Source organism: Nymphaea colorata, chromosome 14 (assembly GCF_008831285.2).
Source record: "Nymphaea colorata isolate Beijing-Zhang1983 chromosome 14, ASM883128v2, whole genome shotgun sequence".
Lineage (NCBI taxonomy): Eukaryota > Viridiplantae > Streptophyta > Magnoliopsida > Nymphaeales > Nymphaeaceae > Nymphaea > Nymphaea colorata.
Window position 1 is genome coordinate 8,231,377 of NC_045151.1, and position 12,518 is coordinate 8,243,894.

Genomic DNA, 12,518 nt, shown 5'->3' on the forward strand with positions numbered 1-12,518 from the left:
GCTCCCAATATCAAAAAGAACATCATATCCATTTCTAAACTCATTGATGATACAAGCTCTTCTGTTGAATTCACACCTTCTTCTGTCTATGTCAAGGACCTCCAAACGAAGAAAATGTTCGCTAGAGGGGAGCGTCAAGGGAATATGTACGTCCTCAAGGAATGTCTACCCAAGGATTCATCCACTTTTGATATAGGATTGAAGACATTTTCTCTTTCTCATAATGCGTCATCAGTGCCAAGTTCTTGCCATTTTCAATCAAAAGTAAGGGGCCCTAACCAATTTTTGGAGTCTGATTTGTGGCATAGTCGGCTAGGACACTGTGGTCGACATTTCATTGAAAAACTTGTCACAGATAGTCTCATTCCAAGATCAAGTTTACCTCTTACTTCAAGTGTCAAAAAATGTTCAAGTTGTGGACTTTGTAAGAGTCATGTTTTACCTTTCCATAATATAAATCAAAGGGCTTCCAAACCTTTTGAAACTATTTTTTCTGATGTATGGGGGCCAGCCCCTATTGATTCCATGTCTGGGTCAAGATATTATGTCTTATTCATTGACTCTTACTCACGTTTCACCTGGATTTACTTCATGAAACACAAATCAGAAGTACCTCACATATTTCGAAACTTCTATGCCATGATTCAAACTAAATTTTCATCCAATGTGGTGCATTTTCAATGTGATGGAGGGGGAGAATATTCCTCGCTTGATTTTATTGAATTTCTACGTGAAAAAGGGATAACTAGACAAATTTCCTGCCCTTACACACCACAACAAAATGGTGTAGTTGAGCGGAAACATCGACATATAGTTGAAAGCGCCATGAGCATGATGCATGATACTAATGTGCCCATTTCCTTGTGGACTGAAGCCTTCCATACTGCTGTATACATAATAAATTGTTTGCCTATGACACTCTTGATGTCTAAATCGCCATATTTTACACTCTTAGGCAAACAACCTGATTACAAGAACTTGAAGGTTTTTGGTTGTGTATGCTATGTTCACGTTGATGCTGCCTTGAGGAACAAGTTTCAAGACAAAGCTATTCAATGTAGATTCGTTGGATATGCTGATGAATATAAAGGTTTTCGATGCTATGATCCAACAACTAAACGTATCAAAACTTCAAGAAATGTCATTTTTGATGAACATGGTTTTGATAATACAAATGAAATGCCTATGACCATTGAATCTTATGATCCCTGAACCAGTACACAGTTATTCAATGCAGATCCTGTTATAGAAAATGATGTGCCTCAAAGTGAAGATTCAGAGAGAGCAATACAACCGTCGGATATGGCTCAAAGTGAAAATCAAGAAGATCCAACACAGTCATCAAGTCATCACGAAAACAATAATGAACAGAGCAACGATGCACATCGGTATTCGGGTCTTATCTACAGTCGACGACTAAGGGACAGAGATGCTCACAGTGAAGAAGACAACATGCTCCACCTTAGAAGATCCCAACGCATTCGTCATCCCATTCACAGGTGGGTTAGCTATGATTCTTTATCACTTGATTTTCAGTTATTCATGGCAAAAATTGGCAAGGAGGAAGAACCTACTTCATTTGATCAAGCATCAAAATCACATCATTGGAGAAAGGCTATGAAAGAAGAAATGGATGCCTTGCATGAATGTGGAACATGGGAGATCGTTCCGAGGCCACACGAAAAGAACGTAGTGGGCTCCAAATGGGTATACAAAATTAAATACAAACCTGACGGCAGCATAGAAAGACACAAAGCAAGGTTAGTAGCAAAAGGGTTTACACAACAATATGGAGAAGATTATGATGAGACATTCAGTCCTGTGATCAAAATGGGAACAATTCGCGTGATTATATCATTGGCAGTTGAATATGGATGGAGACTACATCAAATGGACGTGAAGAATGCTTTTCTTCATGGTGATTTAAGGGAGGAAGTATATATGGAACAACCTCCAGGATACACGAAAGGAGACTCTCATGCATGGGTTTGCAAACTAAGAAAATCTATTTATGGACTTAAACAGGCCTCACGTTCGTGGTTTGACAGTTTCTCTTGCAAGATTCAAGAATGTGGTTTTCGGAGATGTCCTCTAGATCACTCTCTTTTCATTTATCGAAAGGAAAACATATTTACTTTACTTCTTATATATGTTGATGATATTGTTATCACAGGCAATTCAGAAAAACACATAGAAGAAGCTAAAGTTTTGATGATGCAAAACTTCAAAATGAAAGAGCTTGGTGATTTACGATTCTTTCTTGGAGTGGAGATTGATAGGCACAATAATCGCCTCACATTGACACAACAGAAATACATGTTGGATTTGTTGAAAAAGTCAGGTATGTCTAATTGTAAGCTTGTTGGAACTCCTAGTGTTCTAAATCAAAGACTAAGTGCTCAAGATGGGGAGTTATATGAAGATCCTACGCAATATCGAAGTATTGTTGGGGCACTTCAATATCTTACATTTACTAGACCAGATATTATATATGCTGTGAATCAAGTATCCCAATTTATGCATGCACCTAGAGATACTCACATGGATGCTGTCAAAAGAATATTAAGATATCTTAAAGGGACAGCAGGAGATGGCTTAGTTTATGGTAAGAGTGAAAATATAACTACTGGACATCAACTTATGACATTCACAGATGCAGATTGGGCTGGAGATCCCGATCAAAGAAAGTCCATTTCTGGTTTTTGTATTTTCATTGGACGTAATCTTGTGTCTTGGAGTTGTCGAAAGCAAAAGGCAGTAGCAAGATCCAGCACTGAAGCTGAATACAGATGCATGGCTGCAGGTACTGCTGAAGTTACATGGGTTAGACATTTGCTAGAAGACATTGGAGAAAAGATTAAAACATCAATGTTAATGTGCGATAATCAAAGCGCTATTAACATTGCCTTTAATCCCGTACAACATGGTCGAACAAAGCACATTGAGATTGATCAACACTTTGTTAGACAAAAGGTGGAAGACAAGGAAATTCAGCCTATTTATGTTCGTACAGATGAACAAGTTGCAGACTTATTTACAAAAGGATTAACAAAGGAACGATTCTGGTTTCTAAAAGGCAAGTTGTACATGGTGCAAAACCATGCACAACTTGAGGGAGGGTGTTAAAATATAAATCCTTCACCAGCACGTTGAAGAGGAGTCTCTTAGGATTCCACCTCCTTGTAGAATGTGTTAAAATATTTAATGTCCTTGTAACATGTGAAGAGTCTCCTAGGATTCTATGTTATAGTTAATATCCTTGTTATATGGGAAGTCTCCTAGGATTCTATGTTGTAGTTAATATCCTTGTAATATGTGAAGTCTCTTAGGTTTCTATGATGTAATTAATGTCCTTGGAGCTTGTGAAATCTCCTAGGATTCTACGATTGGAGACTCTTAGAATTCTGAAAATGAGATTATAAATAGAGGCCGTGCAAACCATTTTGGCTACGGCTTCTTCTCCTCAGTTTCTTCTTGTTTTCATTCTCTCTCTCTCTCTCTCTCTCTCTCTCTCTCTCTCCTGCGTGAGTGCTGTTTTCGGGTTACAGATATTGGTGCTACATTTCTATCATATCTTCTATCAATACTTCCCTATCCTAATGGAGTTCATGTCTAAGTTCAGCCAAGCAAAGCTGAACATAGATCTGACTTTTTGTATCAAAAGGAACAGTGAATTTCAGATCTGTCAAGATGGACAAAGGTCAAATAAATGAACTTTGTCTCATTTTGATTCCATTTAAGTCTTATTTATGGCTTTTAGGCTTTATCTCAAAAAGAACGAAATCTGGGTTTGCTGTCCAGCTGAACTGATCCATCTTGTTCCCAGGTTTCAGCTTTTGAGCTGAGTAAAAATAAATATTTTTTTTTTGGCATAAAATCTCAATGCCTTCTGGAGTTAGAAGAAAAAGGTTTCTGCCTGACCTCAATATTGACATTTTGTCATAGAGAATGGTTCTGCTCTCTGGCTTCATATTTGGTCAATTTTGGGGCTAGATATATTAGGATTTAAGAAATCATGCAACAACCTAGACCAGCATTTCTACTTCGTAGATTTTGTTCTGCTAGTTGTATTATGAATCGAGAAAGTACACCAAATCATAAACCAGTATTTCTATGTCACATAATCTCTCTCTCTCTCTCTCTCTCTCTCACACACACACACACACATGCGGAAGTGCACACATGCAAGTGTGAGTGCAAATCCTGTATGTGTGCATCTGGGTGCCATCACACGTATGCCTTATCGAGCACATGATATTGGCCTGTCTGTCTTTCTACATATTGCTGATACTGTTTCCTTCTTTGTTAACAGCTTAAAACAGAATGCGGGAGCCAATTCACAAATAAACTGGAAGGAATGTTCAAGGTATTCCACTTGGTCCCTAGGATCAATCTTTCTTATATTAATCTATTTCAGACTTTGTTTTAAGTAGCAATTTAATTATCCTGTGGGGAACAAAATCACTTGTATCTTGGATGATTGTGCAATCTCTATTTTCTTCTCAGGAAGTCTTTATTAACAAGTTTTGTTGATTGAACGAATAATGTTGAAGTGTAGAGGGTCGTTTTACTTTTTATGGCATATTATGGCGTCATATTGGAAGATCTTGAAGAAAACCATGTAGTGTCTGGGAACTTTCGACTTCTGTTGCCAGAGTGAAGATATCTATAAAAAGTGACTATGACAGTCACAAAATAAGTATTTAGCAATAAAGAGGCACTAAGGCCAGGTGAAGAAGGATAAAACTGATTCAATATAACATATAAAGCCTGTAAAACACAGGTTATCTTTACAAAGACTGTTACAAGAATATATACAAGAGGGAATAAGAAGAGAGGAGCTGAACTAGCCATTGAGCTAGTTCCAACGGCTCTTAATAGAGCTGTTGGAACTGCCAACGGCTAATTTGGCAGTAATAAAATAAAAGTAAAAAATAAAAAATAAAAAATAAAGAGAAAAGAAAGAAATAAACTAAATCCTAAACTAAATCCTAACTAATCCTAAACTAACTCTTAACTAAGATAATACCTAATTAAGAGATAACAACAATAAGAAATCATATTTCTTAACACCCCCCCTTAAACTTACGGTGCTATCACCGAGAGTTTATCTAAAAGAAAGTTGAATCTGGAAGAACATAGAGGCTTTGTGAAGAAATCAGCCAACTGGAACTCAGAGGAGACATATGGAAGCTTGATAGTCTTCTTCAAACATTCTTCACGAACATAGTGACAGTCCATTTTTATATGCTTTGTTCGTTCATGGAATGTTTGATTCTTGGCAATGTAGATAGAACTCTTGTTGTCGCAGCATAAATCAGTGAGTTCTTCTATCCTTGTTCCCATATCGAGGAGCATTTGGCGAAGCCAGACAATTTCCATAGTTGTAGAAGCCATGGCTCGATATTCAGCTTCAGTAGAGGATAGTGAAGACTTTCTATTGCTTTTTGCACTTGCATGAGATAGAGTGATTCCCCTAGAAAAACACAAAATCTAGTAGTCGAGTGTCTATCATTTGGATCTCCTCCCCAATCAGCATCAGTATAAGCAATCAAGTTCAAGGAGGAAGAGAAATGCATAAATACTCCCTTATTTATTGTTCCCTTAACATATTTGATGATACGAAGAACAACTCCCATATAAACGGTTGATGGAGCATGTTGAAAGTGACTGACAGTATGAACTGCATGAGCAATGTCAAGCCGAGTGATGCTAAGGTACATCAAGGATCCCACAAGTTGTCGGTAAGGAGTGGGATTGACAAGTGGAACTCCATCATCAATCTTCATCTTGCTTCCTACTGCTTCAGGAGTTTCTGTGACCTTATCATCTGTTATGTCTGACTTATCAATTATCTCTGCAGCAAACTTAGTTTGTGACAAAAAGTATCATCTAGTAGAATATGCAACCTCAATACCCAAGAAATACGTTAGAAAACCTAAATCTTTCATTTCAAAAGTTTCTTGTAGTAATTTCTTACATTCTCTAATACCTTCCTTATCACTACCTGTAATAATCATATCATCAACATACAGTAGAAGAATTATGATACCTGCAGTAGTATACTTAACAAACAAGGCAGTGTCAGTTAAATAAGAATGAAACCCATAATCAGAAATAACAGAGTTAAAACTTAAAACAGTCAAACCAAGCTTTATGTGCTTGTTTGAGGCCATAAAGAGCCTTTTTAAGTCTAAGAACTTTCCCTTGAGAAATTGACAGCCCTGGTGGAACCTCCATATAGACTTCTTCCATAAGATCTTCATTTAAAAAGACATTTTTAACATCCATTTGGCAGATATTCCAGTTTTTAATAGATGCTAAAGCAATAAGTGTCCTAACAGTAGTCATTCTAGCTACATGGGCAAATGTTTCCTCATCGTCAATACCATATTCTTGACCGTATCCTTTGGCAACAAGCCTTGCTTTATATCTCTCTAGAGATCCATCGCTTTTAGTTTTCACCTTGTATACCCACTTGCATCCAATAGTTTTTTTCCCGTATATTATCATAATATATTATCTAACCGTATCATAAATTTATTTCTTTAATACAGAACAAATAGGAAAAATCAAGAAAAATATGTTCTTTGTAAAAAAAACTTGTTGTACGTAATGATAGGCTTATTATAGCTTTGAAGTTTTGATTCATGAACGTTAATAAGTCATTAATATGATATGATAAGTTGGTAATAACACATCGTGATCTAGCGCATCGAGAAACACAAGATAACATGGTCTATATCATAATCATAAGTAAGTCATAAAGTCGATAACACATCAAAAAAACAAGTTTAAATTGTTATGTGTTACATCACAAGATGATCATGAAATTTTTCAATGTGAATGTAAATAACAAATGAAGTCACCCTTGACTCTCATTCATAATATTTATCATCTTCATTCTCATTTTCATCTCCATTTTCGTCTTCGTGTTCATTTTCATCTTCGTGAAATTGAACATCCTCACTGATATATCCAAGAGGCTCTCCTTCATCAATGTTTTCTATTCATTCAACTTCAATGTTGAAGCATTGATGATCATCATCACCAAATAATGTGGATGGTTCTTCCTCAACCTATGTCGCATGAGTGCGGGATGTGGGTGCCAGTGCAGGTGCGGATGCGGGTGCCAGTGCGGCGTATCCCACAAAATTTGGGTGCGAGCGTGCGGCGAGGGTGTATATGTACAATATATTTATTTTATATATATATAAATGCATGTATTAATAATATATATAATTTTACCTTGTTTCTTAGCTTAATCTGTCCTTTTTTTTACTTACTGTACATAAAGAAAGAAAGGGACAGAGATAAGAAAGAATAAAAAATATTTTGAACATGCACAAAAAAAAGATGCGGTTGGGTGCGTGTCGAAGCTACACCCGTATTAGCACCAGCACTAGCGTCGTGTCGATATGGGTGCGGCCTGCTTTTTTGAAGAGTCCGTGTGACAGAGTCCTCAACCTATCATTCCAACACATCAAAGTTGTCCATGCTGCTGGGATCAAGCGGAGATGTGTGTTTTTTCTGCTTATGTTTTTTGTAATTGCTTATATTAAATAAGAGAAAGTATTTTAATATGTATAGCAGTAAGCCTAGGCATTAGGTCACAACAACTTGGTCTTGAAAAAAAGGCACTGGAATAGCCCGATAACTTATTGGGCCAGCTAGGGTGGACCCCACTAACCCTGTTCGGCCCGATAAAATATATTTTTTAATAATAATTTTATTGATTTTTATATATAATTATAATATTTTATTATGATTAATTATATTTATATAGTATTTTATATTAAAAATATATATTTTTTAATTTAATCTGGCTGAGATGGGCCGGGCCTGGGCTTAGGTTTCGGGTGTCGGGCCGGCCCGAGACCGATCCGGCTCGATGCCCAAGCATGTATAGCGAATGTATGGTACATACTTATTAATAAACTATATACGATCACTCTATCAGTCCATCCATCTGTCATAATCTATGTCACATAGGTACGGGTACCAGTGCGGGTACGGACCATTTTCAAAAAATTTGGGTGCGGAATATATATATATATGTGTGTGTGTGTGAAAAAATTTCAAAATGAATAACATATTCACAAAATACAATATGGAAGTAATTAACATACAAATATATCAACTTTCTTGATTCTCCGTCGCATCATCAAGATTAGAAGGAGCAACATGTCATGCTTTTAAGATATATTGACATCACTATGGTTATGGCTCACACTATTATCGAAGAGTCAAGTTATAGAGAAGGAATGGATTTTCGAAACATTGTATGGAACATTTTAAATGAAAAGTTGTGAGGAACTATGTACAAGAAAGGTTTAGAGTGAAAAAGGAAACAAGAAAAAAGAAGGGGATTTTTAATTTTCAACTAAAAAACTGGACAACTTTGGACTTGGTCAAAGTTGACCGAGTCCGAAAATGGACAAAAATGATCTTGGGTACGTTGACCACACTAGGGCCGTACCCGTACCCGTACCATACGGGTACTCCTCTTAAGGAGGAGTACCCGTGTGCTTGTAGCATGTTTTCTTCTATATCAATTTCAATTGATGCAATGTTTCTTTACTTCTTTGACTATAGCATCAAGAAATTTGCTTTTCAACTGATGATATAAAAGCATTTAAATGCAAAGCATATACAAGCAATCATGTCTATTGTGGCCTCCGAATGAAAGGAATTAACTACATTGAAGAGAAGACATGCATCATAAAACCACTTCCGCACTATATCATTTCTTTCAATGTTATAGGAGCACGAATGTTGGGCTAACAACTTGGGTAGTATAGGAAGGGGAAAAAACTCTTGGTTGATCCAACAATAGACCTGCCCTTGGCAAACTTTACCACCATAGTCAGACCTAGTATCTAGTACACCTCTTTTTCTTCCTGCTAGATGACCCATATGGGCCAGATCTACCTCCTTTATTATTTTATACATGATTCTTTTTCCTTTAACTCTTGAACTATCGACATTTGTTCTTAGAATAACATCAAATTCATCATCTTCAATCTTTTCTTCCTCTTCCTTGACTTCCCAAGGATGTTTTTGCATTTTCTTTTGTTGTAACACATTAATTGTATCCATATATTGCTAATGCACAAATGGTGGCAAAGGGTTTTCTTGTCTTCCAGTGCATGGACACAGCACTGTGTCCCTGCAAAATTATGTTTCATTCTAATAATTCCTCCTGAAAATACTTTGTTACAATAGTTGCTTTGAATTCTTAATTGATTGTTCTCCGTCGCCTTTTTGTACCATTGCCATGTGAGATCAAACATCACCATATCTTAAAAACGAACAAAAACATGCAGTAAACATGGCGAAAAACAATTGAAATATATGATCTACAGTAAAAGTGAGAGATTTCATACCTTATATAGAAGAAATCGAAAAAAACCCTCTTCTCCTAACGAGAGTTACCCGTATTGTATAATACAAGACATGTGGCCCTGTGTCATACAATAGATGTCTTGTATCACACGATACATGCAATACAGGCACGACACACCCCCCACCTATTTACAACCACTCCCTAGGGGACAAGGCATCTTCTCTGGAAAAAAATGAGCTCACTAGGAGGATATAAGTCTATCTTATAATGGGTCTTAGGAACATCATTAAATGTAAAGGATTTGAGTGAATAAAAGAAAGGGTTGCAGCCATTGCTAAAAGTGTCTAACCACCAATTCATGCGTTTTTTGTGGGACGATGACATTGAAGTGTTTTAACTTTTACGTTGTATGCTTTTGCGGTTAGATGGAAAGAAGGCTAAGAGCCTAGGAGCTCCGCAAAGAGTTGAGCAGCTACTTTATCTGCTGCATTCGAAACAAAGTTAAACTTCCATGAGTGTGAGAGTTGGTATGAGAGACCTTGTGCGAACATAGAGCTCTTTTATGTCTAGGGTCGGAGAGCTAAATGAATGGACTACACATTTAGTACGTAACAGTTTCAATTATTGTGACACATTTAGTACGTAACAGTTTCAATTATTGTGGCCTCACAACAAACCTGCAATGTTGCACAATAGGTGGATTTCATTATGCATGAGCACAAGTTTTAGTTGGTTGATTGATTGGGACATCCAAAAGAGAGCTGATCAACGTTCGCAAGGATGGTGCAAGAGGGAGATGGAGAAAAGGCATTTCGAGAGGATTTGAACTTCAAATCTCTGTGATCATACTTCCGAGGATGAATAACACATCTCAAGAACAAAAAACACCAACAGGGACTTTCATGCTGCATATTCTTCACTACATCTTGGCTAACATCAAAGGACAGCTTATATATATATATGTATATATCACTAAGCATATCCATATATCCATAGAATTGTGATATTCTGTCTACATAATCTTGTATATATTATATTTTTGTGATCAACCATCATATTCATTTATCCTTTGGAGCCTCCAATGCTAAGTCACACAGGTACGTGTGATCTGCCTGAGTGCCCATGTCAGAATGCAAGTATCGCGACATGGGTACATCGGTATGGCTGTATTTTAAAACTTAAAAATTTATACTTTCAAACTTAATTCTTTCTTTAATTTTGTTTTTTCCCTTCTTATTTATTTCCCTTCCACCTAGATTTTATATTTTCCTTTAACTTTTGTTGATTATATATATATATATATATATATATATATATATATATATATATATATATATATCTATGTCACATAGGTACGGGTACCAGTGCGGGAACGGGTACGAATCATTTTCCAAAAATTTGGGTACGGAGGTATGGCCGTACACACATATATATATAAATAAATATATATATCAAAAAAATTACAAACAAAATAGCATATTCATAAATCATTAAATCATGATCCAAAATTTGTAGATACTAAGAATTTCAAGACAAAAAATCTGTCCTTTTGGAGTTCCAAGGGGCGAAAAGGCGAGGAACTAGAGGGGCAAGGTGGGGAGAGGTGAGAGGATGAGAAAGGTAAGAGGGGTGAAAGGGACGAGAGGGGCGAGGGGGGTGAGGCAAGAGGGCAAAGGCATCGTGCGAGAGGGAAAAAAAATGGTTTTTTAAAATGTGCAACGGACGATTTTGGACTCGGTCAACTTTGATCGAGTTTGAAAATGGTCGGATTCGACCTCGGTCAACTTTAACTGTACCCGACACGGTCAACGCCGCACCCAGGCCGTACCCGAAGCCGTACCCGTACCGGTGTACCGGTACGGTACTGTACATAGATATATATATATATATATTTATATTTAAATGTAAACTCTATTGTACCCTTATACCTAGATTTTCTAAAATCAATGTACCCACTGTTATTAGGGGTGGGCATCGGGCCGGCCCGTGTCGGCCCGTCAGGCCCAAAACGCGGGCCCGGCCCGGCTCGGCCTGATGGGGGGAAGGAGGAAGAAGGAGAGGGGGAGGAGGTGGAGGGGGGGAAGGGGGAAGAAGGAGAGGCGGAGGTGGGGAAGGGGGAAGAAGGAGAGGCGGAGGATGGGGGACGGCCGGACGGGCGAAGGAGGAGGAGGGACGGGCGGAGGAGGAGGAGGAGGAGGATGGGGGATGGGAGGAGGAGGAGAAGGAGGAGGTGCATGGGGACGGGCGGAGAAGGAGGAGGTGCATGGGGGACGGGCCGGGCCGTGCCGGGCCGCACCATCGGGCCCGACCGGGCCGGCTACCCGGTGCCTAACTATTATCCATATCGTACGATGTAGGCCCATATCGTATAGGCCAAAGAATCATGTACGATACACTACTTAAGTGTATTGGTGGTGTACCAGCCGTATCTTACAATGCAGCTGACATATTGTACGATACGATTGATACACGCTGTATCTTACAATACAGGGCTAGGGCATTTCTTTCTTTTTTAGTTTTGTTTCATTTTTTGTTTTACAACTTGCTGTTCCCTCTGTTTTCAAACACTTCTAGGGCTTTGGGCGGGGGAGTTTTTGTGGTTTTTTTAGAAAGATTGCTGATTTCAGTTATAAATCATTGATTTGAGAGAGAATAGAGCCGGTTTGATGGAAGCTTTGTGTGTGGGAGACCAATATGTATTGATTGGGAGACCAATATGTATTGATTGATGTAATCATGGATTCATGGTATTAATCACGAACATATTTTCAATTCTCGTTTGGCAAAGAAATTTTATATGTTGTGATGTGATCTAAAATACTTTATACTTATTAAGTCAATTTTAATGTATTGTTTACATATTATGGTCTATAAATGATGAATCATGGATGTTCATTATGTGTAATGAGTTTTTTTTATATAGAACACATTTGTCATATTTTTTTTTGTTTTTTATGATTGTTCTCAATTTTCTTTTTTTTAATATTTTATGAATTAAAAAAATAAATTTTTTGATACATTTATGATATGTTAGGGTACGGTGTATAGATCGGCCTAACCAACGCGGTACAATATGCCTTTTACAACATTGGCTGTACTTGTACCCGTACCCATACCCGTACTCACACCCATGTGTCTTAGATCCAAGGGCTATAAGCTGCAGCACAATAAA

The 12,518-nt window shown here is 37.6% G+C and overlaps 1 protein-coding gene across 1 annotated transcript in view; it reads left to right on the top strand.

Moving 5' to 3' along the window:
- The window catches only part of LOC116267465 (cullin-4), a 41,802-nt gene that overhangs the window by 24,675 nt on the left and 4,609 nt on the right, over positions 1–12,518 (top strand). Inside the window, exon 9 of the mRNA XM_031649195.2 lies at positions 4,313–4,366. Within this exon, the coding sequence (XP_031505055.1) occupies positions 4,313–4,366 (54 nt within the window). The remainder of the gene's footprint in view (positions 1–4,312; positions 4,367–12,518) is intronic.